This window comes from Bidens hawaiensis, unplaced genomic scaffold (genome assembly GCF_021521415.1).
Source record: "Bidens hawaiensis isolate Kalapana, Puna unplaced genomic scaffold, B.hawaiensis_p1.1 tig00033486_1, whole genome shotgun sequence".
NCBI lineage: Eukaryota > Viridiplantae > Streptophyta > Magnoliopsida > Asterales > Asteraceae > Bidens > Bidens hawaiensis.
In genome coordinates, this window is record NW_027495734.1 from 33,542 (window position 1) to 55,779 (window position 22,238).

The following is a 22,238-nucleotide window of genomic DNA, read 5'->3' on the forward strand; positions in this document are numbered from 1 at the left end:
TCTTTCTTTTTACAATTAGTTCGTTTTTTAGCCTAATTTTGTCTTTTTCTTTTTATTATTAATAGGTTTATAGAATTATAGGTTTATAATTTGAAAAATAGGATTGGTGATTAGGTTCTTATTTTCCTTCAAAATAATAGTATTTGTGTTTATATTATTCGTTAACAAGCTTTAACTTAAGGGTGTTTAATGAATTAAATTTAGAGCTAGTCGAGTAGAGACGTAGAGTTATTCGAATATTAAAATTTTGAATTGAATCCGAATTCGATTTGAAAAAACATAAGTTCAAGTTGATTCGGTTCTGATTCAGTTCCTTTCTAAATCAGTCAAGGAAACAATTTAATTCAATTCATTTTCGAAACTAAAACTTGTACCTTTTTTAACATGCAATAAAATACAGGTAATAATATATGTAAATGTTAAATGACTAAAATCTATCCGTAAATGGTTATTATGGTTTGAACAACAAAATTCAACCAAAACAAATTTGAATTACCGGTTCAAATTTGGATTGAATCGGATTATCATTTAAATCGAATTCTAACAATTTATCAAAAATCTAAATCAAAGTAAATTATCCAATGATTATAAATATGAATTGCAATTATTAATCATGTTGTCGTCTCAAAAGCGTATTAAAAATAATGTATATGTTTTTAATTTATGACTTTTACATTTCCACCCGTGTAACATACGAGTCAATATTCTAGTAAATAGTAAGTATTACTAGAAAGAACTAATAGCCTAATTAGTACCCGTTTAACGAATTAAAAAGAATTTATCATCTTTCCTTCTCTTAAAAACCATCTATAAATAGTAAGTATTACTAGAAAGAACTAATAGCCTAATTAATACCCGTTTAACGAATTAAAAAAAATTTATCATCTTTCCTTCTCTTAAAAACCATCTATAAATTTCGTATCAAGAAAGACACCATTTTATAATATTAATTAATCTTCAATTCCTTTAAATTATACACAAGATTAAAATGCATGTTCAATGACACAAAGTATACATTCAAGTTTGATTGAGTCGCTTAACTTATTGTGGTTGCGCCATATCATTTTTTTTTTTTTAAAATATGTTATTTTTTTGTATTTTTTACGTTGATGAATTTATTTTTTTGTTTAATTCCGGTATCGTAACCCAATACCAATTAAATTCGCGTTAAGCGCACCACACCACACGAGCTTTTACCAACTAATTACACATCTCAATGTTATTCAATCGTTTCCTAGTTTCCTTTTAGAGTTTATTAACGAAACTAATGAATACTAACTGAATTCGCATTCAACTTAAACATGTTTTAAATCCCTATGATTTTCAACAAACTACATTTAAATAAATAAATGGCATGATAAACACAAATACTTAAATAACAAATCCCAATTCAAACCCAATACATAATCACCATCTCCTATAAATCCTCCAACTCCTATTTTCACCATCACCACCATCTCCCTCCAACAAAACTTCCAATACATTCACCGGAATATCCTTCTACCACTATTACTCCTCCACCTCTTCATCACCGGAATATTCCCAATTACTTCCATCCACCACCATAACCACCATTGCACCACCACCACCACACCACTCCACCGTTGCCTGCCACCGTTCCCGCCACCACCACCAAACCACCCACAACCACCATCACCGGAAGAAATCGATCCAAGATACGGCGTTGCGAAACGATTAGTCCCATCCGGACCAAACCCACTTCACAACTGAGCCAATAATCAAATCTACGATATGGGTTTGTGTTAAAACTTGAAATCTTGGATGCCCATATTGTTTAATCGATCAAATTGAACTTGAATCCCATCAATTCATTTCAATTTCAAGATCCTCTGTTTCTGTCTTTTATCAATTCATCTCAACTTCTTTAAAAATTGAACCAATTATCAAATCTACGATATGGATTTTTGTTAAAACTTTAAATCTTGGATACCCATTTCGTTTAATCGATCAAATTGAGTTTGAATCCCATCAATTCATTTCAATTTCAAGATCCTCTGTTTCTGTCTTTTATCAATTCATCTCAATTTCATGAAATTGATCTTATATTTTACAATTAGTTCGTTTTCTAGCTTAATTTTGTTTCAATTGAATCTCAATTTCCATCCTTGTTGTTGAATTTGAATTCCAAAGTTGAAGTATAAATGCACTAAAACAGAGAGTTGTGAATGGTGGTGTGGAAGCAGCAAAAACAAGAATGGAAATAATGAAGAAAATAGTTGTACTAAAGGCGATAGTAGTTGTACTTTTTTAGTTCTTTTTTTTAATATGTTTATAGAATTATAGGTTGAGGTGGTGTCAAGAGAAGTCCATGACTTGCATTAAATTTTCAGGCTTTTTTCGCATGAGGAAGGTGGTAGCTAAATCAATGGGAGGTTGGTTGTAGTTTCAGAAACTTTTGAGGGGGGTACTTTTATGCTTATTCAATTGCTTAATATTGGTTGACTTTGTTAAATGTATATTGTTGCCTCTCAAATTACATAATATGGTGTGCATGATTTGATTTGGTTCGGTTTTAAGCCTAATCAAAATTGAAATTTTTAATTATGAGTTTTTGAAAAATGATGGGTTACAGTAATTTTGTTTCTCGTTTAATTGGTTATGTATGCCAGTTCGCATCAGATTGATTTTTGGTTAATTAACCGAAAATTTTGAGATGGATTAAAACTTAGTTTAATACGATTCGGTTAATTCGGGTTAACTAAATGATTGAAAAGTTTCAACTAAATGATTGAAAAGGTTGGTTGTAGTTTTAAAACTTAGTTTAATACAATTCAGTTAATTCGGGTTAACTAAATGATTAACTTAGATTAAAACTTTCAACTAAATGATTGAAAAGTTTTGGGTTAAAACCTAGTATAATACGATTCGATTAATTCGGTTATAATTTGGTTATAGGCCACCCCTACATGCGTGATACAAATTGATTAATTGATATGTGAGTCTATTATGATTTTTTTTTATCAAATCACATCAATAATATCAATATTTATTTGAAACCGATATTTTCAAAAATTTAGTAAATGCTGCATAGTTATAATTGTGACATTTGAGACAAAATAAGGTACACCTCAGTACGTATTTGCCGATTAAGCAAATAAACGCCTTTTGCGTAACAAACAAACGATTAACCGAACGGGTCGGGCTATGACCCAGATATCTCGGGGGGCCATTTATAAGTGATATACGATCTATACAAGCTAAAATATTAGAAATATGGTCTTAGTTAGATAGCAATCAAGTTAAACGAAAACATGCTCGTTTAACCACCCGCTATAGATTTAAACGTGAAAGATAGTTACAAACCAAGCATTGTATCATCCGTTAAGCCGAAAAAGACTTACCAAACACTTATTTGAAATGTTTTAAGCGATCCGTGAAAATATTTTTGATTTTTACAAACATATAGTATGTTTTTATAATTTTACTCAAAACTAGCCGAAAAACACTCGTTTTCGCGTTGTTTAACGCACCCGATAAGTTTTTCGCGCCAAAAACCGAACCCAAACTAAATTTGGACTGGGCTTTTCGTATTTGGGCTTGAGAAATCAGAAACTTGGGCCAAAATGGGCCCATGGACCTCCGATCGCAATCAGCCCCCCCCCCCCCCCCCTTTTGGTTCTTTCATATTTAAACTAGATCCAAGATATTTTTAGCCTCATTTTCTTGAAAACTCTGGATATAAACTCTGTTCCAGCCAAAAACCTTCAAACCCTAAGGTAAGGGGCTTAAATAAGTAGCTTTTTTACTGGTTTAAACCTGTTTAATACCATAAAAACATGTCTTGGTTACTAAAAATCATTCATAACCGTGTAAAAATCCTAAAAATGGTCCATAAACATGTTTTGATCATACACATGGTAAGGAACCTGTTTTGATAGTTTTTTTGGCCATAAACACGGATTAAAGGGTTGAAACGGCGTTTTTACGGTTCAAAAGTTCGTTTTTGTGCACTAGCCGAAACCCTAAGTTAAGGGCTGTTATGTTGATGAAAAATTGCTTGGTTTGTGATATAGGACTTGTACCTAGCTTTATTAGAAGCACAAGAACCTGAAAACTTAATTAAAAAGTCGGAAACGAGCCAAACCCGCTAAGGTAATGCCGAAACACTCGCTTACGGGCTATTTAGGTTAAGGTTGTGATGTGCAAATTTTTAGGACTTGAAATTTTTAAGGGACATAAGGGACCATGTCAATGAGCTCCTGTTTAAATTTGGTAATTTTTCGACCATCTGAGAATATTTGGCGAATTTATTACCGAATTGGGACGTTTATTTGGGATAAATAGCTAAAATACTTCAAAAATTATGAAATTTTTCTGATAACTCAGATTTGATGCATTTTGATCACATATAAATTTTGGGATCATTTGGAGAAGTTTATAGATGTTTTGTTTATTTGCGTTCGTGTGAATTTTTACATCCGAATTTGGGCCAAAAAGAATATTGCACGAGCTTTTTACATTCTGAAATTAATACAGGTTGTTTTGAGACATGATTTTAGTATTCAGGAATTTTTGTGGAATTTTTGGAAATTGTTTGGGGTAAATGGACGATTTTCAGGCGAAATATAGCTGATAAAATGAATTTTTATAAATTAATAAATCAGTAAATAAATTCCATAAATATTTTTATAAAACTCTACATATTTTAATTGATAAGTGGTTAAATTTTCATAATTTAATGATTAACGGTTAATTAATTATGCTAATCTGAATATTAAACAAATGCATTTTTTATAAAAACCGGCAAGTTCGTGACTAGTGAACATATGGGAAAATCAAAACACCAAGAGTGATCAAAAATCATATGTTTGGACTAATTAAGTGAAAATGAACTTTTCTATGAGAAACCTGGACAATCCGGGTGGATTGTGCGCGTTTCTTCTCAAATCAAACTGAATAAACGGAAACGGGCCCCGTGGCTAATCCGGGACCCTAATAGGTGATCCTTCTTTATAACTTAATCATTTTAGTAACCAATACATTTACTCAAGCTTATTTTCCCATAAGTGTTTTCTGAACGCGTAAACGAGCAACTTGGCCCAGCTGGGAAAACGGGAGTCTGAGCCAAGTTCAGTTTTAAGTATTAGACATTGAACAACATCACAACCTAAGCCTATTGCCACTTTCTGGCATTCCAGCTACACCCAGATTAGTTATACAGCCCAGTTTAGTATTGAGATTATAATAATATTAAAGTATTAATATTATTATAATATTGATTATAGGAACTACTGATAGCGGACCGAACAAACCACGAGTCGATACAGTTCTGATTATCTACTAAACCGTGAGTTTCATGACCCCACTTTTAAACTGTTTTACGAACTTTTGGGGTGAAAAGCATGTTTGATTACATATACATACCTGAAACATGTACTGATGTGAATTATCTAAATGCTAACACACGAAAGTCCCCACGATCACAGTGATTAACTTCGAGCCGGTGGCTTGTGAATAGTACTATTGGTTTGACAAACCCAAATGGAATCGGCCTGGTTGCCGTGTCACATAGCGCCGTTTGCACATGACCATATTTATACAAACAGGCTATGTAGTGTTAGACATAGCTACCGGGGCATGTTGTGGGCGGAAAGGGGCCACAGTGGTTGATTGAGCGTGGGAAATGGAGGCACGCAGCACGAACATTCCAGGCTTCACTGTAGCTTAGCATAATTACATCACATACATCATTTACATACATACATACTTCTTTCATGATTACAAGTGCTGAATTGTGAATACTCATTACTATTTTTTTGAAACTCGTGAAACTCACCAACTCTAGTAGTTGACCCGTTTTAAACTGCTTTTCAGGTGTACCTAAATCGGAGTAATTTGGTGATCTGTCACTTGCCTGAAGTGTGTGGTTGATGCTATGTGAATAGAAGTAAAGACGTTAGTAGTAAGAACGTTTAGTTAACGAACTAGTTTTGTTTGTACTACCTAGACTGTAAAACAATGATAGAACGAAGAAATGTAATACAATGTAAATTAGTTTGTAATGTTTATTTATAAACAATGTGTTGATACCAGAGGTGTCTGTTACATTCCCGTTTTACGCTTCCGCATTGTGCTAGTCGGGGTGTGACAATAATTTAGTAAATGGTTTTTAAAAAACTGGGTTTTGCAATTCAAAAAGGAGTAGGAACGCAACATTTTACCCGCTTGCCTTTTGTTTTGATGCAATCACTATCTTGCTTAATACAATTAAAGTATTAATTTTAAAAAAAAATTATCTCAACATATTATCTAAAGAGTAAAGAAACATATTATACTCTTTGAAAACAACTCAAACATTTTATTCATAAACTAAAACTTTACTTAGAGAAACTTATGATAGTCAAAATAGAAGTTCTCCCATACATTTGGTTTATCAGCATCATAAGTTTCAATTTCCTTCTAGATGCAGACGCAAGTAATGTGAAAATATGTGATGATAGTCACATTTTCTATATTTATAAACTATATTAACGTTATCTGTTGAGTCTATACACGTCGGTTACGTGACTAAATGTAGAAAACTATAAGGTAAATCGTTGTCAATCAACATCACAGGCGTTTTGCAAGGTCGTCTTAGATCTTATACAGGGTTTAAACGGCGTCTAGGGCATGAAATTTAAAAAAGAAAGTTATATATCTACACATAAATATTTTTTTAACATTAATAAGTAAACTTGACTTATAAAAAACCAATAAGATCCTATCCCAAAAATATAAAGAAGTTCATCAAACATCAAACAATTTAATAATATGATACTGGTCTAGGCATACTAGTTAAGTAATGGACATGAAGATATCCTAATAATATGTTTTATTGGGCCATTTTGTGATGATTTTTTTATTTTTAATAAAAAGGAATTTTTCTAATACTCCTATCGGGCAATTAAAATTTCAAGGACGGCCTGATGTTTTGGCTGATGTGGCAGCCCCTTAACATCAGTTACACTGCGCTACAGCGTTAAGGGGCCGATGTTATGGAGGAGGCCGCAACCCATTAACGAGCATGATAACGGATACATGGTGGGTTCACCACCCACTAACAACCAATCAATTTTTTTCTTTTTGTTTTTTATTTCCTCTATTATTATAACTAACTAGCCACGCCGGCCCACATGCATAAGAAACTAAGCTAGGGTTTTGGGTCATCAAAAATTTCAGTCTAAATTTTTTATAAAAGATGGTATGCTACATATGTAAATGTTAAGCTGTTTTCGTTTACAAATAATTCTATACTAGGTTAGATCTCGTGTTCTACACGGGTGGAAAATATAATAAAAATAAAAATTATTATATGTAATACGTAAATTCAGTTATTTCACATAATAATTTTATTTATAACTTTTATTTTATATTCATTTAAATCAAATTCTAACTTAAAGTAATAAAATTGAAATACATGTTTATAAAAAAAATTAAAAGATTTGTCCATGATTTTCACAATTTAATAATTTTCCAATATTTTAGCCATTGTATTGATTTATATAGTCGAACTTTTGTTATTGATTTAAATGATTATAAAATAAAATTAATGAATTTATATTAATTTGTAAAAGGTTTAAGATTAGTCTTTTTAAATTTATATGAATAAGTTACTATAATTTTAGAATGGTAATTAAATGAAAAATAATAGATAGAGGCTTTCATGCATTTAATGAATTGTTATATATTTTAATGAAAATTAATTAGATGAAAAATGTATTTAAGGGAATTGCATATGTGGAATTCAATGTGGACACTCTATAATGGTGCCATGTAGAAAAACCATCTTGCTTTAATAATACAGTTAGATTAGTTTAGTGGTAGAAACTTTCACTTGCTTCCAGGATGACCAGCTGTCAAACCTCACTCTTCGCATTTTTAATTTTACCTTTTAGAATGGCATTTGTTCGGTACGGATGCCATTTGTTTTTATCGAATGACATTCGTTCGGTGCGGACGCCATTTGTTCGTTAGGAGGTCATTTGTTCGTTTCGGGTGACATTTGTTCATTTCAGATGCCATTTGTTCGTTTTGGATGCCATTTGTTCATTACGCTATATCTTGGATCTCATTCTAATACAACCTTCATCAATCTGCATCTCAGTCTATCAATTTGTTTACACGTAGGGCTGTAAACAGGCCTCGTCGAGCCGTCTCGTATTGATTTACAATAGCTCGACTCATTTCAAGCTCTTTATATGAAGCTCTAGCTCGACCCATTTATTATGTTAATTAGTTTATATATGTTTATATATATTTTGAGAAAAACCTTAAAAATGAGCGTAAACTCAACTCGTGTAGGCGTAGCATCTTAAATGAGTCAAAGCTCGGCTCAAGCTCGATTGTAAAGTACAAAATTAATATATAGAAGTCCAAAAGAAGTAAACGAGCTTCCTATACAACTATACAAGACTTAACCCCGGGCTCAATAACCAAACTAACTAACTCAAAAACACTTGTCTTATTCCAAACTTTTTATCAATCCGAACTCGAACACAGCTCCCAAACACCTTTACTCATAACTTCTAAGCAGTGTTGCAAAAATTCCGACTAGACACTGATTAATCCCCGATTAATCGCTACACTTCATTGATTAATTTTGGGCTAGTCGGCTAATTAATTGGTCAACGGTCAAATCCGGCCAAAATCGGCGAGTTCCGATCAAAATTAGTGGCTTCCGGCGAGATTCTGAACGAAATCATCGGTTTCCAGCAAGATTACTGCAAAAAAAATAGCGATTTTCAGCGAGATTCCAGCCAAAATATGACTGTATATGGATAAAACTGAAAATTACATATAAAAATGTGTACGTATATGAAATTGAAAAATATATACACTAAACTCCGATCCAATTAACCGACTAGCGATTTTTACGACACCGGTTCCAATCTAAGGGGGTGTTTGGCCTTGCTTATCAAATAATAATAGAAAATAAGCTATAAGCCACAAAATAAAAGTGAGGCCAAACACCCCCTAAGAGCTTTCTCATCCCATCCATCATCTTCTCCTCCATCTTTAAATTTTAAAAAAATCTACCAAAAACTAACTCCATCCCATTCACTATTTGTTTACCCCAACCTTAAATTATAAAAAGTTGCTCCACCAACTTTTTATATATAAAAAGCAACTATTCATCATTATTTAAATTATTGTGAGTGTATAAAAATAAGAAATATAATAAAATAATTGTTTGTGAGTATGATAAAGATAAAAATGATAGGCGGGATGTAAAAGATTTTAAAAAATGAGTATCAAATTTTAAAAACTATAAATTTTAGTTAAATTACAGGTAAAAAATGATGGATCCAATATGAATACTCTGAGGCTTCAAATGAAAAATAAATCAGTTGAGATCTAGCAACTGCTAATCTCAATCACACTCTCTCTGTATCTCTATCTCTACTCAGATCTCACTCTCGATATATAATTACGTACACAATCAAACAACAAACAAATGAGCATTCAAATCTCGGAATCAAGTTGACCTAACATGACGCGTGCTCGTGTATTCGCAGCGGTTTCGTTGATTCTATTGCTTCATTGCGTTTTAAATGCTGCCGTTGACGGCAAAACGCTAAAACGAGACGGTAATTGCTCAATTATCTATTTATCTTCTAATTTTTACCGTTTGAGTACATAATTAGGTTAGGTTTTGTGGATACTGTTAGCGTAGATGATGTGTTGTTGAATATGCATCTGTTTATCGGTTAATTACTTATTAGAATGTTTTTGCTATTAGATAATAGATAGTTAGATCCTATGGTTTGCACATAGAGCTCGGCTCGTGAGTCGTTTTTTCAAGCTCAGACTAGGCTAGGCTAGGCTCGTTCGTTATTTATTAATTAAATTATGTACGTTTTCAAGTATTTTTATATGTTTTGAGAAAACGATTATTTATTAATTAAATTGTGTACGTTTATAAGTATTTTTATATGTTTTGGGAAAACGAGCTCGACTAGGCTCGTTTAGAGCCTTTTTTATTTATTAATTAAATTGTGTACGTTTATAAGTATTTTTATATGTTTTGGGAAAACGAGCTCGACTAGGCTCGTTTGGAGCCTTTTTTATTTATTAATTAAATTTTGTACGTTTATAAGTATTTTTATATGTTTTGGGAAAACGAGCTCGACTAGGCTCGTTTAGAGCCTTTTTTATTTATTAATTAAATTGTGTACGTTTATAAGTATTTTTATATGTTTTGGGAAAACGAGCTCGACTAGGCTCGTTTAGAGCCTTTTTTATTTATTAATTAAATTGTGTACGTTTATAAGTATTTTTATATGTTTTGGGAAAACGAGCTCGACTAGGCTCGTTTAGAGCCTTTTTTATTTATTAATTAAATTGTGTACGTTTATAAGTATTTTTATATGTTTTGGGAAAACGAGCTCGACTAGGCTCGTTTAGAGCCTTTTTTATTTATTAATTAAATTGTGTACGTTTATAAGTATTTTTATATGTTTTGAGAAAACGAGCTCGACTAGGCTCGTTTAGAGCTTTTTTATTTATTAATTAAATTATGTACGTTTATAAGTATTTTTATATGTTTTGAGAAAACGAGCTCGACTAGGCTCGTTTAGAGCTTTTTTATTTATTAATTAAATTATGTACGTTTATAAGTATTTTTATATGTTTTGAGAAAACGAGCTCGACTAGGCTTGTTTAGAGCTTTTATTTCTAAAGCTCGAGCTTAGCTTGTGAGTGTTTTTTTCAAGCTCGAAATGGCTCGGCTTGTTTGTTTACTATTTGGTAATTAAATTATGTACGTTTTTAAGTGTTTTTATATGTTTTGAGAAAAAGCATTAAACGAGCTTAAGTTTGGCTCAAGTTTGTGTAGTATCTTATATGAGCCAAAGCTCGGCTCAAGCTCGGTTGTGCAGTGTGAAGTTAATACCTAGAAGTCCAAAAGAGGTTAAACTTAAAAATATTCAAGGCTCGTTAAGGCGCGACGAGCCTAAACGAGCTTCCCATACAAGGCTTGATTAGGCTTGGTTTTGTGTATTTTGTTAGCGTAGATTGATATGTGGTTAAATTTTCATTTGTTTATCGGTTAATTTTTAGGATGTTATTGCTTTGTGTGATTGGATTGGTGTTAGATAGTTAGATCTTATGGATGTTTGGTTATAGTTTTAGCATAGGTTACTTTTAATGAGGATTAACTGATAACTTAAATAAGCTTCAGTAGGTAAAAAGTTATAATACTGTGCAATTGATCGAACAAGTTCAGGTTGAAATATGTAATGAGGTTGATTAGTTTGTGGGTAACAGATTTTGTTTCATTAACTAACGTGTAAGCTCGTTTAGAGCTTTTTTTCTAAAGCTCGAGCTTAGCTTGTGAGTCCTTTTTTCAAGCTCGAAACGGCTCGGCTCGTTTGTTTACTATTTGGTAATTAAATTATGTACGTTTTTAAGTATTTTTATATGTTTTGAGAAAAAAGCATTAAATGGGCTTAAGTTTGGCTTGAGCTCGTGTAGTACCTTATATGAGCCAAAGCTTGGCTCGAGCTTGGTTGTGCAGTGTGAAGTCAATACCTAGAAGTCCAAAAGATGTAAAACTTAAAAATACTGAAGGCTCGTTAAACGAGCTCGACTAGGCTCGTTTAGAGTTTTTTTTCTAAAGCTCGAGCTTAGCTAGTGAGTCTTTTTTTCAAGCTCGAAACGGCTTGGTTCGTTTGTTTACTATTTGTTAATTAAATTATGTATGTTTTTAATTATTTTTATAAATTTTGAGAAAAACCTTTGATGAGCCTAAATTTGGCTTGTGCTTGTGTAGTACCTTATATGAGCCAAAGCTCGGCTCGAGCTTAGTTGTGCAGTGTGAAGTTAATACCTAGAAGTCCAAAAGAGGTTAAACTTAAATATATTCAAGGCTCGTTAAGGCTCGACGAGCCTAAACGAGCTTCCCATACAAGGCTTGAACTCAATAACTAAATGAGATTTAATTGAGACCCAGGCTCGGCTCGTTTTGAGCTTTTTATTGATCCGATCTCGAGTAGATCGCGAGCTGCTCTTCTTGGCTCGTTTGCACCCCTATTAACCATGGAATTGATGTCCAAACTATGTCTTATAAGATTGGATGCTGAGAATCTGCACTTTTCTGGTGACAGTTCTCACGAAAAGATTATGTATCTGCTTTAAGAAATTTTGATTAAATCCTTGTATTTTTTTTTCATTTCTGATTCATATTAGTAATGATATGAAATTTGATTTGAGAAAATTATGATGATTAAAGCATGCAATTAACCTTATTGGGCTAATCAGTAGTACTTGTGTTTGATTGTAGTGAAAGCACTTAATGAAATTAAAGCATCTCTTGGATGGAGGGTGGTGTATGCATGGGTTGGAGATGATCCATGTGGAGATGGTGATTTACCAGCTTGGTCTGGAGTCACTTGCTCCACGCAAGGTGATTACAGAGTAGTTACCGAACTGTAAGTATAATTTCATTTTCTCATGTTAACAGTTTATGAATCTGTCAGTTTATATGAATGTCTGCATTTGATCCAATTATGTAATTTCAGGGAAGTATACGCGGTTTCAATTATTGGGCCCTTTCCTACCGCTGTAACCAATCTTCTAGATCTTACAAGGCTGTAAGACTCTCTTCAAGATCTTTCTTTACTATTATGCTTGTGAGTTGTGGTGTGATAAAAATATTTACTTTTTCTGTTGGTAGGGATCTTCACAACAATAAGCTGACAGGACCAATTCCACCTCAAATCGGGCGTTTGAAGCGTCTTAAAGTACTGTATGTTTCTTCCCTTGAATCTTTAGGATTAGATCATTTTGTGATTCTTACGTATATTGCTAGTGAAGCTTCATAGTTCGTAATATTACTTTCTGATTTCATCATATTAGTTAGTGGATCTTAGCAAACTTGATAATGATTAGTAAGCTACTTTTTGGAGTCAATGCACCAACCAGGGGCATTGTTCTATTATGTAGTTAGTTACATATTCATAATATTTACACAATAAGATTGATGTTGGCCCATAAGATTCCTCAGTATCGTGTTTATGGAAGGGCCTTTTAGGTATTTGCCTAACAGTCAAACACTCACATTAAACCATATATCTTTCCAGTAATTTGAGGTGGAACAAGCTGCAGGATGTAATCCCACCTGAAATAGGCGAACTGAAGAGACTAACACATTTGTGAGTAATTTTCACCATTTATTATAAGTCCAATTTATATCAAACTAAAATAAAACACATATTGAGTTAGTTACTTGTACATCTTCAGGTACTTGAGTTTCAATAGCTTTAAGGGTGAAATCCCAAGGGAACTTGCCAATCTTCCCGATCTACAATATCTTCATCTTCATGAAAATCGCTTTATTGGGCGGATTCCAGCAGAACTAGGGACCTTACGAAATCTTCGTCACCTGTACGTTTCAACCTTTTTGCTAACATATACCTTACATTTTAAACGTAGCCCACTCAATGACTTTATCTTTCTTTTTTTTTTCCTTGAAAACTAAATATCTCTTTTTGCATGTGATATAATAATGTATACATTGGCCATCAAGTACTCTAAAAGGTTTTTATTAATGCCACCTAACTATTTAAACAACTTTAGAGCCCACCCAAGTATTAATTTGGTTTCGTTCGTTTCAAAAAGTTATAAAAGGACTAAACGTTCTTGAATTTAAAGTTTTTGCCACTCCTAGAGTTGTAAAATGACAATAACGCCCCGCAATCTACTCAATATGTCATGACAGTTCATTATTAGTTGATTATTTTGGGTAGCTTCTGGCACGTTGTTGTCATTCTTACAACTCTAGACGTGACAAAAGCTTCAAGTTTTTGTTTTTGTCATTTTACAAATTTCTTATGAATCTTTTGTCAGAATCGACATAAACAAAATCATTAGTGGATTTTCTTTTTCCAAAAAAAGTTTTTTTTTTTTGGGGGGGAGGGTACTTGATAAATTTGCAAACCTGGATGATGCTGACGTGGCAAGAAATTGTGTTTGTAGAGATGTTGGAAATAATCACTTGGTGGGAACTATAAGGGAACTGATACGTATCGAAGGATGCTTTCCGGTTCTTCGCAATCTGTATGTCCTTTATGCTTCTGATTAATACTTAGTGTGTTAAACGTGATGGCAAAAACTATATTATTCTTTGGTACCAATCGTTTTACAAATACTTGGTTTCTTAAACATGATATCAAGAACTATGTTATTACTATCTGAATCTTTTTTGACAACTTTCAACCCGTTTGACCGTCCATTTCCCTTGTAACTGAATATTTCAATTTGGTTCATTTTGGCTCGTGTGTGATAAAAATAAACCGAAATCTTGAGTCAATTCACATATAAAATGATTATAAACTTATAATTACCACCTGTACTATTTACACAAATGTTTAATAGCTTTTGTTTACCGTTGTGGAATTTGCAGTTATCTAAATAATAACTATTTAACCGGAGGAGTCCCCGCACAGCTTGCAAACATGACTAATCTTGAAATTTTGTAAGTATTCGTTATTCAAACAACTTTTCAGCCCAGTAATATTATTCTTCTAAGTTTCTCGAACATGGCAATAACGTTGATGATGATTTCAGGTACTTATCTTACAACAAGATGTCCGGGATCGTGCCAGCTGGACTTGCTCATATCCCCAAGCTCACTTACTTGTAAGTGTCCCCAAATCCATTCATACGTTGTATTAATTAGTTATTTGATTAAAATATAAAAAAAAATGTACCGCTCGATCTGATTGAAGGGTTTGTTGTTAGGTATTTGGATCACAATCAATTTAGTGGGAGAATTCCGGATGCTTTCTACAAGCACCCGTATCTAAAAGAACTGTGAGTCTATACTCGTTTTTGATTTATTTGTTATTATTATTATTATTATTTATCACAATCAGTTTGGGAGAATTTTTGCTTACTTCTGTGTTAATATGCAGATATATTGAAGGGAATTCGTTCCGACCCGGTGTGAACCCGATTGGTATTCACAAGGTACTCGAATTATCAGACTCGGATTTCTTATTTTAGGTACCCAATTTGTTGTGTTTGCTCGAGTGTTGTTAGCCTTATTATTTATTCCTGAAAAAGCAAAACGGTATAAAAGAGTATCAAAAGTTTTGTTCTTGATAATCTACCGCTTATCGGTTGTGCCCCAAATGGGGATTACCGTCTCTTTTGTAATGGCGATTTGAACGTATGGTGAAGTTTTCTTGTAGTTTTATGTATATTTGAAGCGGGTTTTGTTATTATAATATAGTTTTGAAATGTGTTTGGTTATCAAAGATGGTTTTTGTAAAAATATTAAAGCTTCCTGAGATGATATTGAATCCTCTCCAAACGGGCGTGACCGCGCGAGCCACTGTGCGTTATTATGGCTCATCAAGCTCGGGTTGACTCGTTGACTATTAAAGCTTTGATGACTCTTTCACCATCGTTCTCTTTAGAATCTGTTAAATAAACTGACATTTAACGAAACAAGTGTTTAGTTGATAGAATAGTAATGTCTTGACTTGTAAACATGTTACAAAATGTGTCAGGAAAACACACTATTTTGGATGTTGTACCTAAAAACATAATGTGTGGGCTGGGTTGACTACTCGGCCCAGCTGAGTAGTCCCATGAGGCCTGAATACTCCGGGTAAATCGAGTAGTGCGCTGTCTGTAGAGGTGCATAAATCGGGTTTTTCAAATACCCGGTTCCGGGTATAGAACCGGGTTCGGGGATGACCGGGTATTGGCAATACCCGGGTCGGGTTCGGGTCCAGGTATTGCCTCTAAAAACCATACCCTATGTATCGGGTTCGAGTCAGGGTATAGAACCGGATATTCTAAAACTGGCTATTTGAATACCTATTTCCGGGTATTAAAAAAAAAACCCTATTTTTGGGTTTTTTCGGGTATCGATTGGATTTTTTTTAAGGGGTTGCACCTTTTAGGGGTATTTTTCGGGTATTTTTTAGGTATTTTTTGGGTAATTTTGGGTATTTGAAAAACCCGGTTTCAGGTATTGGAAAAACCGGTTTTGGTATGAAACCGGTTCCGGTTTTCGGGTATTACCGGGTACAAATCGGGTTCGGTTTGGGTACGGGTTTTGGTACCGAAATGCATACCCTATCCGTACCCTACGGCTAGGGTTCGGGTACCCGGGTAATACAAAATACCGGTTCCAGTTTTTTTTTTGGGTCCGGTTTCAGGTTCAGGTTTTTGGTGCACCTCTAGTGGGCTGGATACTCGGGTAGTGTGACTTGAAGCGGCATTATCTTATTAGTTAATTGTTGAATGAATCCTTGGGTACTGACCGAGGAACACCCCATCACCCAAAAAAAAAACCATTTTTGCAGAGTGATGGGATTTTCACATCCTTAATTTTCATTGACTTGTGATAGATAAAGCTTACACGTTCTCTGTGACGATATGAAGATACAAGATATTAATTTTGGGTTCCATTCAATGAAACTTGACCTATGTGAAGTTGACATATAGTTTGGAATTAACTAAAAAATGAAATTTGGAAAAAAAAAAAAATCTGCAAGCAAGTTCACCTTTGTTTGGTTGAGAACATTGTAATCTATCTTATTCGACTACACTTAAAATCATGTAGGCTAGATACAACATGTAACTCTTTAACACGTTAAACGGATTTGGGGGTTAAAACACAATTAAAGTGATAAGCTGACATAGAGTTATAATTAAGTTGTAAACGGGTTAAATAGTTGTAATACAATTATGAGTTTTTGAATTGATATAAATATTTATTTGTTTTTCTCAAATTTTAAGAGGGTGTGCGGTGTACCCGCTAATTTAAACAACCCAAAGACAATCAACAGACCCACAAAAATTAATTATATTTATCTGTGGTGTGGTCTCTATTATGACGACGACAATAGAAGATCAGATGAAAGAGAGGGTAGTGTTTTTATGAAATAATCGAGCAACATCGATCATCATTTAATTCATGACAACGATACTTTGTAAGATAGTTAGGCAAGTGGTTGACATATACGGAAACAAATTTAAAGTTGTGCCGACCATGATCACAAGTGGAAATGATATTTGATGTGGTTTAACAAAAATATTTATATTATGTCTACATATTAAATAAGTGATTTGCAACACAACCACATGTGTAACATGGTATGTGATATACTGATATTTATGTGGTGGCTTAACAAAAAGTGCTTATTTAACTTATATCAAGATGACCATCGTATTTACTATTTAGCGTGTACATTTGAGATCTTTTTATGCTACTTTGTACAGTGTGCTACGAACTACAAGGGTGGTTTGTGAGTCAGCGAAATGAAGATAGAGTTTTAGACCCACACTTAGTTAAGGCCTCCAAATATATATATATAAAAAAAGCATTATATATAAATATATATTTAATCGGTGGATTAAAAGTAAATATGTTTATTGGTTTGGTGGTAAGCTTGTGTGTTGCTAACTCGTAGGTTATGAGTTCAAGACTCAGTATTAGCACCTTTTTTATTTGTTTTTTTTTTAAATTGTCATAAAAGGACCACAAAATCTCATTTCGATTTAGGCCTCCAAATAACATCGTTAAGCTGGGCCTCATGAACTAATATATAAATAATTAGTTACAAAAGTTTTAAACTTATTCAACATTTTAAATAATGTAGTACTAAATTATTAGTTTCATCTATGGAAAAAATATAAAAACATTGAAGACTCCTTTTCGTACAAAGTGTACGAATAAACCATGAATCTTGATTTCACTTAAAACAAAAATGCGGTAGCATAATAGTAAGTACATAAAAGATATTGGTCGCGTAATTGTTTTATACTTTTATAAATTGTATAATTTTCTTCTTGTTTAATTTTCTTCATGCGTAATTATTTTACTCCATGAGTAATTATAACTAATTTACATCATGCACAATTATTTACAATAATTTACTTCATGCGTAACTCTTTTACTCAATGCATGATTCTTACTTCATGAGTAACTATGACGCGGAAGGACTTCATACGCTTTATATGTTAAACAATCATTTTTATTGTCATTTATATTGGATCATTTACCTAATTATAGATACATTTTCATTTGTAGTCGTTCCTACAATTGTACAAAAGAACATTTATGCATCATAAATTATTATGAACCAAGTATTATGAACATTTATGTAAGATCACGTGTTATGGGCTCTAAGGGGAGCGTCATCCAGTGCCCAACTCAGCCAATCTTATCCAATAGCATGGAGCACAAAGGAGCTTCACTATAGTAACAACATCAATCTCCATTTTACATGCAACCCACTACAATCTAGAGGTGCACATTCCGGTTAATCGGTTAACCGAAAACCGGTTTTTTTTCTAACCGGTCTTTTTCAGGAAATAACCGGTTAGACCGGTTAATCGGGTCGGTTACTAACCGGTTTTGAAAAATTAATAAAAAATAAAATCGGTTAACCGGTCGGTTATTAACCGGTTTTTAATAAAATAATAAAAAAAAATCGGTTAACCGGTTAATAACCGGTTTTGAAATCAAGAATATAAACCGGTTACTAACCGGCGGTTAGGATCGGTTACTAACCGATTAGGATCCGACCGGTTAATAACCGGTTAGCTTTTCGGTTGGGAACCGGTTAGTATGTGCATCTCTACTACAGGCCAATCAAACGGATACATGGTAAAGGATGAGTACGCTGTTGATGGATCCATAACGCTTTCGTAAGTGATTCCGGCCCATAACACTTTCATAAGTGATTCCGGTTGTGGGTCGTACTTCATATGTGAGATTTGACCTTTTTGAAGTTTGTTTTTTTTATTTAAAGTGACACATTCAAATAATCTAGTTTATGTTTAAATAATCTTGATTATTTTAAATTTAAAGAAAAAATGAAAAAAACTAAAATATCCATATGACCGGTTAATCAAAATATCCATTTGATCAACCAGTTTCATAATATTCACCCTAAAACTTATCAATCTGACAGGTTAATCAAAATATCCAATTGATCAACCTATTTCATAATATTCACCCTAAAACTTATCGAGTCACTTTTAACCCGGTCACTTTTTAACCAACCAGATTACGCTTAACTAATTTCCAAAATAAAACAACAAAAAATTATAAAAGTCAAGCATGTTAAGTCACATTCCATTTTTTTATATAACAAAACACATAAGTCACAATCCGAAATTAGTTAATAAGTCACACTTCACAATTATTAATTACACATAAAACATCAAACTTCAAACAAGGTACAAGAAGTAAAACACGGTGTACAAGTCAACAATGCGAAAATAAATTCGACATAGTTCTTGTTTTAGTTCTACTTAAAAAAACTTCCGGCCGCCATAAAAGCGTCTGCGGCTCCAAACTCGCTTCCCGACTCCTCTTTCTTCTCCTCCTCTTTTTTCTCCTCAGCCGGCGGCGGCGCGTCTACCTTTTTCTCCCCCTCAGCCGCCGGTGGCGCCGCCGCCGGAGTACCGGACTTTTCATACTGGTGTAAATAATCATTAGCCTGTTTTAAATACTGGCCAGCCCCTTGAGTCTCATCGAATTTTCCGTATTTTTTGGCGGCGTCAAGAAGGTCGGCTGCGGCGCCAGCCACCTTCGGCTTGTCAATTTTGTCAGACTGGTTGCTGGCTGCACTCTGCGCCGCTTCAGCAACCAACTTGGCACTTGACACGAGGTCACTGTTCGATGTCTGGTTCGGGTTTGTGTTTTTGTCGTCGCCGCCAGTAACGGCGCTAGCGGCGGCGCTTTTAATGTTGCTTAAGAATGAGCTCATTTTTTTTTCAAAAAAAGGTGGATATTGATATTTGTTGAGAGGTTGGATTTAACATTTAGGGGGTTAAATAGATGAGGTGTTGACGGATTTCCCCTTTGGGAAAAAGGTGGTGTGTGGTTTGTGGGTTATTTTTGTGAGGGTATAATGGTCATTGTGTGTTTGTTGATATTATTTTGTGTCGGCCACTTCGTGTTGGATAAGTATGTGGGCCCCAGTTTGGATATTTTTTGTGACGTGGCAGGGGCTTAGCTTTACAAGTGGGGCTCTAGTGATTTGTGTTGAATGCGTGTCGTGAAAGTGTAACCATTAAATATCTTTACTTGAGTCGAGCACGTTAGGATAAGCTTGGTATCAAAAGTCCGATATCATATCAAACTGGTATTGATATCGGTAGTATCAATCTTGAAAATCGTAAAAAAAGAATATCAATGCTAGTATTGAAATTGCTCGGTACGATAACAGTACGGTTTGATATTTAAAAATAAATCAACTTAAAATATCGGTACCGATAACACCGAACCAGAAAAAAGCAAAAAGTGGTTACCGAAAATGGTCTGGTACAGTACAGTTTGATACCTGGTACTATTTGTCTGTCCTTACCACTTGGTTAATGTACTAATTTCATCGACTTGTCACTAACATCGACGTAATTGGCTCGGTATGTGAGATTGGCAAGCAAAATTCGAGTTAGTGAAACCGAAGGAGATGCTTGTTATGGCACTCATGTAGTTTTGTGCATGCTCTAGTAGAATCGTTAGTTGCGAAGCTGAAGGTGAAAGATTAGTTGTCACGCGGCTCGCTCAGTTTACGCCCCCAGTACCCTAATAAATTTCATCACTTATGAAATTCAAAATCTTAATTATTTATTCGGAAAATCTTACCACACATCTTGAGTTCACTAGACTACACGTCTATAACTTATCACTTAGTGGGTGATAACTCGATTTTTGTTTACTTGGTTATAAAATTGTATCATGTATCCCGTCTTGTGTTGAATATACATCACTTATTATCTTTTGAGTTCACGAATATTATCGTCTTATGTGGTTAAAATATGAATCAAATTACTACACAGCTGCACTCCCTTATTTAGTGAACATCAACAACCACATTAATAGCTTTGACTCATGTACCAATTGGATCAAGAGTCTTGTGAACCTTGTATTTAAGAACAACATTTGTGGAATTAACTTCTTCAAACTTTTGAATATCAACCACCACCACATTTAATCATATTCGTGTATTAAGATATGTACTTTGCATTATGTAATCCTCAATCATTTCTTTTAAGAGGTATTTAATTTTCAATGTCACTTTAGCAAGAAAACTAACGGGGTTAGATTCCGTTAAGTTCGGGAGTGCAAGAAACAAATAAGGTCAAAGTTGAGAGTGATCTGAAATTTGTGTACTTGCAGGCGGAGGAAGAGGCCGACTGTGGTGGAGGCTGTCAGTGATGGAGTCCGGAAGTGGCGGAGGCTGGTGTTGGTGATGAAGCTGGTGGTGAAATTAGGCCTTCAAATTAAGTTGTATACGAAACTAGGGATTGAACTTAGGTGTTGCAGATGGTGGTGGAGGCCGGTGGTGGCCGGCCATAGGTGGTGGTACATATATGGAATTAATTTATTTTAAGAGGTATTTAATTTTCACATAAGCATGCCACATGTATTAAAAAATGCCACGTTAGCAAGAAAAGTAACGGAGTTAGAGTCCGTTACGTTCGGAAGTGCCAGAAACAAATAAGGTCAAAGTTGAAATCGATATGTATCAAAGTAAAAGTTGGGAGTGCTATCATCCAACTGATGAAACTTAAGAGTATTAAAAACCGATGCGGCCATACCCCTAATTTATAGCCATGCATTTTATTTTATTAGTGAACTTCTGTCGGCAACATCTTAATAGCATATTCCGTTAAATATTAACTTTCCAAAAAAGCCCATCAAAATCGAACGTGGTTCAACTACGATCACATATTCTAGAAAATAAGTTATGTTAACTTTTAACTATAGGTAAAGTAAATATAATGTAAAAGTTATGTCAATAAAAACTTGTGTATTGCACAGATTAAGTAAACCTGTATGCTATACAAATTAAACAAAATAATGTAATCTGTTAAGAGTTAACACATGCATTCGTCAAGATATGTGCTAAAAAATGAACTTTGACGTAACAGTTATGAATTTTGTCAACTTTTAAAACACTATTTTTTTCAGTTGGGTAATAATTTTTTTATGTTACTGATAAATTTTAATTTAATTGAAGTGTACTTAATCCTTTAAATAATATAAATATAAGAAACTAAGAATTAAACTTGCTTATAATACCACCTATTTCTTTTTTCTTTTTCCTTTTATATTATCATTTGGCATATTATATTTTTTTTCTTTCAAAGCAGCCAACCACGTTAATATTTTAAAGTATGTGACTTTTATTTAGAAATAACTCATAAATAACGGTCTTTATCATTATTCCTTTTCTTTATCTTTTTATTTTTTTTAAATATTTAAC

General features: G+C 33.7%; 2 protein-coding genes across 2 annotated transcripts; one reads left to right on the forward strand and one right to left on the reverse strand.

The window, feature by feature from the left end:
* The first annotated feature begins 9,469 nt into the window (after nt 1–9,469).
* Nucleotides 9,470–15,062, forward strand: LOC143584892 (uncharacterized). Its single transcript, XM_077066820.1, has 11 exons — nt 9,470–9,587; nt 12,281–12,428; nt 12,519–12,590; nt 12,674–12,745; nt 13,080–13,151; nt 13,240–13,383; nt 13,975–14,055; nt 14,402–14,473; nt 14,566–14,637; nt 14,740–14,811; nt 14,913–15,062. The coding sequence occupies exons 1-11, from the start codon at nt 9,491–9,493 to the stop codon at nt 15,001–15,003; spliced, it is 993 nt and encodes a 330-aa protein (XP_076922935.1). The 5' UTR covers nt 9,470–9,490; the 3' UTR covers nt 15,004–15,062.
* Nucleotides 15,063–19,117: 4,055 nt separating this feature from the next.
* On the reverse strand, nt 19,118–19,743 carry LOC143584893 (uncharacterized). Its single transcript, XM_077066821.1, has one exon. The coding sequence runs from the start codon at nt 19,731–19,733 to the stop codon at nt 19,272–19,274; it is 462 nt and encodes a 153-aa protein (XP_076922936.1). The 5' UTR covers nt 19,734–19,743; the 3' UTR covers nt 19,118–19,271.
* Between the last annotated feature and the right edge of the window lie 2,495 nt (nt 19,744–22,238).